Consider the following 4,685-nt stretch of genomic DNA (forward strand, 5'->3'; position numbering starts at 1 on the left):
GCTCCAGATTGCGGAGGAGGGGGCTATTGGCCTGTTCCCTGTTGGTGAGTAGTACTGCAGTTGCCTGTTCAGCATAGGTCAGGTGACACCAGGGACCAATAAGATTCAGCCTGGTCCTATAAACCCTCTACCTCTAGCCTGGCCCCTCAGCCTGCACCTCTTGTTTCTGTCTTGATGGCCAACCAGCTTCCTTACATGTGCCTGCCCTCTGCATGTGGTTGAGTGTGAAGAGATCCTCTCCGTGGCCCCCAAAGTCTTTTGGCTTTCTTCACATGACACCTCTCTTTTCCTTCAGGTACATCCTTTCTTCTTCATGGATGATGCAGAGAATCAAACACAAGTTAGAGAGTTTATCTTCTTGGGGTTCTCCAGCCCCTCACCCAACCAAGCCTACCTCTTCACGATTTTCCTCACCTCCTACTTGGCCACTGTGATGGGCAACCTCATGATCTTAATCCTGTTCCTCATGGATTCCCGTCTCCACAGCCCCATGTACTTTTTCCTCAGCCACCTGTCCTGCTTAGATATTTGCGTTTCTTCTGTCGTCGTGCCAAAGATCCTGGCAAACTTCCTACGCCAGAAACATACCATATCCTATAACCATTGCCTGACCCAAACATTCTTCCTGATCGGGTTTGCCGGATGCGAACCTGCACTGCTGGCTGTCATGGCCTATGACCGCTATGCTGCCATTTGCCAGCCTCTGCACTACTCCTGCCTCATGAGTAACAGGGTGTGCATCCAGCTCGCTGTGGCCACGTGGGTCTGGGGCTTCCTGGACGCAGCTATTCATGCCGGCCTGGCTTCCATGTTGTCCTTCTGTGGAGTCAACCAGATTCCCCACATATTTTGTGACGTCCCCCCACTGTTGAAAATTGCCTGCAGTGATACGAGTGTCAATGAACTGGCCAGTCATATCACAAGCATCTTTGTGGGGCTGGGCCCCTTCCTCGTCATCGTGCTATCGTATTTCTACATCCTGGCCTCCGTTCTGCGGATTCGCTCCAACACTGGCCAGCGCAAAGCCTTCTCCACCTGTGCCTTGCACATCATCGTGGTCAACCTCTGCCTTGGAAATGCATTTTTTCACTACAACCAAACTAGAACTGGCTACTGTTTGGAGACAGACACTCTGATCTCCACAATGTACTGTATCGTCACCCCCATATTGAACCCCCTCATCTACAGCCTCCGCAACAAGGAGGTGAAAACAGCTCTAAGGAAGATTCTGAACTGTCAGAAGGCAGTTTAAAATTTATTTCTGGTGGTATATTCTGTGAATATCACTGGCATATGGGCCTTGAGAACAATGAAGTTGATTGGTGAGAGCTCCTGAAGGAGGAGTTACTAAAGGTACACTCACAAAGAATTCTAATGAGAGACAAAAATGGAGGACATCTAAAAAGTGGAGGACACCTAAAAAAGCTAACATGGCTGCAAAAAAACCTAGTGAGGAGCTGAAAATTCTAAAAAGGCCGCGGCAGCTTGTAGGGATGGTATTATACAAAAGCAAAAGCTCAGAATGTGCTGATGCTGAGTAACAGAAAAGGGCTTTTACATCTATGTTCAAACCAAGGGAAAGTAAATGGCAGGCCCACAGCTCAGTGAGGATGGTGAAAGGCTGACAGATGACAAAGAGACGGCAGAAATGCTCAGCTGCGATGTTTCTCCATTGTCTTCCAAAAGGGGGCTGTGCGTAACCTCACAAAACTAGCATCATGTATGAGAGGTCAGGGCTGCAGTTCAAGATGGATAAGTAATTGGTTAGGAAGTGAATTCAAGACTTCAGGGCCCAGCGACAGTATCCCAAGGTTCTAAAGGAACTTGCTGGTGTACTCTCAGAACCTTCATCTACCACCTTCGAAAATCTGAAGAATGGATGAGGTGCCATGACACTGGAGACTGGCAAATGTCCCAATCCTCAGATGGTGGGCGGGAGATGAGCCTTGAAAATACAGACCTGCCAGTCTAACTTCAATAGTGAGGAAGGTTCCAGAAGACATTATAAAGGAATGTGTTTGTAAGCATCTTGATAACAACATAGTGATGAGTAAGAGCCAGCATGGATTGGACAAAAATAATTCCCACAGGAATAATCTCATCTCTTTCTTTGATCAGGTTACTAGTTTAGTGGATTGTGGGAACGATATGGTTATGTTTTAGCTTGATTTCAGCAAAACATTTGCCAAAGTTCCCTATGATCTTTTGGTTAGCAAACTGATCAAGTGTGGGCTAGATGATAGTACTGTCAGGTAGAGTCACAACGGGTTGGGAAATATATTCAAAGAGTGCCCGTCAATGGTTCCTCATTCACCTGGAGAGAGGCTTTGAGTTGAATGTCGTATGGCCCTGTCCTGGGCCTGGTATGTATCAACATTTCTATCAATCAGTTAGAGAAAAGGATGGGGGTTGGATCTTTATTACATTTTTGGATGTCACAATACTGGGAGTGGGAGCTAATACCTCAGAAGGCAGGAATGAAATTCAAAATGAACAGATGTGATGGTCCAGAACCCTAACCCTTTGTCCTCAGAGGACAAAGCTCCTGAGTTAACAGATCTGGAAGAGGGCTCAGCTACAGAATGCGGTGATGAGATTTTCACCTCCTTCACTTCCGGTCAGAGCCAATGTTGCCCTGGTGGCGTTCTACGATGCCTTCACGGGAGACTATCTCAAACAGCTTTTAAAAGGTTGAAAAACCTTTTTATCTTCCCCTGGAATGAGAAGGGGAGGCAAGAGCAGCATCTGGATGAAGTCTTGGAAGAGTAGCCCTTTTTGCAAAGCAGCAGAAGGGCTGGGCTCCAAGGCTAGCCTGCCAGAGCTTAGTCACTGCTCATTGTTTTGAAACCCCTATCTAATTAGGAGAATTCAGGGCTGACGTGCTCCAATGTAGTTTTTAGTGTTTATGGACTAAGGAATACCAGCAATATTTGAGGACCTACAAGATTTGTTTAAAGAGAAGGATGGCAACACCAAGGAGAAGAAAAGGAGTAGGAGTACCGCCGAAACTCCCACACACACACACCTCCATTGGCAAAGGCTTCAAGAAGCGATGAAAATACAGAGGAGTTACTTGCTTTGATAAAAAATTTGTCTTCGCAATTTGCTGAACAGTCTAAGAGACTGGATACAATTCAAAATTCCATCACCACCCTGCAAGGGCCTGTGGACTTAATTAACAACTCTTGGCAAAAAATGGAGGCGAAGGTTAATAAGCTGCAAGACTGAGTGGCAGCGCAGGAGATTGCCTCACAAGCTTTTTACAACAATTTTTCTGCAAGAATCTCCCAATTGGAGGCTTTCACACGCAGAGCAAATGTACGTATTATTGGTATCAAAGATCCACCTACTGATGTAAATTTGTTTACTTTTGTAGATAAGCTCCTGCATGAGATACTTCCTTTGTCATCTGATTATTTACTTGACATTGAGCATACATTCTGTGTGCCAAATGCTAAAGGGACTGACTATATGATTATAGTTCAATTTGCAAGAATCTCCACAAAAAATCATATCTTGCATTTGGCAAGACAGGGGGGAAAGCTTTTGGGGGGATCAAAACAAGATAGAGTTATGTTATTTCCAGATTACACCAAAGAAGTTGCTGATAAAAGAAGGCAATTTACCAAGGTGAGAAACCTGGCAAGACAAATGAATCTACAATATCATTTAAAATATCCTGCTACGTTTTGCATTTTTTCTGAAGGTCAGATGAAGAAGTTTCTAAATCATGAAATGGTGGAGGCATGGCTAATTGGAAAAACACGTGAGACTTCTGCTCCAGCCCCATGAACTGAAATTTATAAACATGTTTTGTCAATTGGCTATGTTTAGTCTGTAAGATCCAGGCTAGGCCAGACATAGCTGATTATATATAGCCATTCTCTTTCTTTCTTTTCTTTTCTTTTCTTTTTCTCCTTTTAAAATGGATATGATAGACTGTATTTAAATCTCCTGTGTGAGGGTGTACAGAAATGTGCACACTCATTTATATATTTAGAAATGATATTATCTAAAAAAAAAAATCCTTTATCATCTTTCTTTTCTTTTTAATTATTATTATCAATATTATTAATATTAAGATACTAGGATTAGTAAATATTTATGGCTGGTTGTTCTTAAGCTTTAACATTATATAGCAGCTAAAAGGCATGATATGGCCAATGGAAATTAATTGTAAGCTTGCTTCTTTGTTATAAGCCTGAAGATACAATATTGAAATTGATTTCTTATGCTGTATTGATCTGTAAGATTGGTATAATTTCTAAGTAGAGTGATATTTGAAATTTATGTGTAATGTAAGTTTGTTATGTAAATTTCTGTTTATATTTTGCTTTGTTTTCCTCTGTGTTTGTGTTTTTTCTTCTTTTTTTCTGTTTCTTTCCCCTTTGCCCTTCTCTCTCCTTTTTATATTCTCTCCTTTCTTTCTCTCTCTTTTTTCTATTTTATTATTGATGGGTCCTCTTAAGAATACTGTAAAGTTGGAAACTGTAGAAGATGATTATGTTGTTGGTGTTCTTTGGTTCATTTATAAAGATAAAGGTAGAATTAAAAGGATTGCGGGGGGGGGGAGGAGATTTTCACCTCCTTAGGAGCTAGTTCTCCAGGAAGGCCCCAGGGACCATCTCTCCTATATCCAGAGAAAATGATGTTGCTGTCTGCAGATTCTAAGGACTCCAGCCAAG

General features: G+C 42.6%; 1 protein-coding gene across 1 annotated transcript; it reads left to right on the plus strand.

Annotated features, from left to right (window-relative positions):
- Nucleotides 1–325: 325 nt before the first annotated feature.
- Nucleotides 326–1,252, plus strand: LOC146339229 (olfactory receptor 5V1-like). Its single transcript, XM_084811416.1, has one exon. The coding sequence runs from the start codon at nucleotides 434–436 to the stop codon at nucleotides 1,250–1,252; it is 819 nt and encodes a 272-aa protein (XP_084667542.1). The 5' UTR covers nucleotides 326–433.
- Nucleotides 1,253–4,685: the final 3,433 nt, after the last annotated feature.

Source organism: Heloderma suspectum, chromosome 7, assembly GCF_057233095.1.
Source record: "Heloderma suspectum isolate Gila_16-S chromosome 7, 16-S_ref, whole genome shotgun sequence".
NCBI lineage: Eukaryota > Metazoa > Chordata > Lepidosauria > Squamata > Helodermatidae > Heloderma > Heloderma suspectum.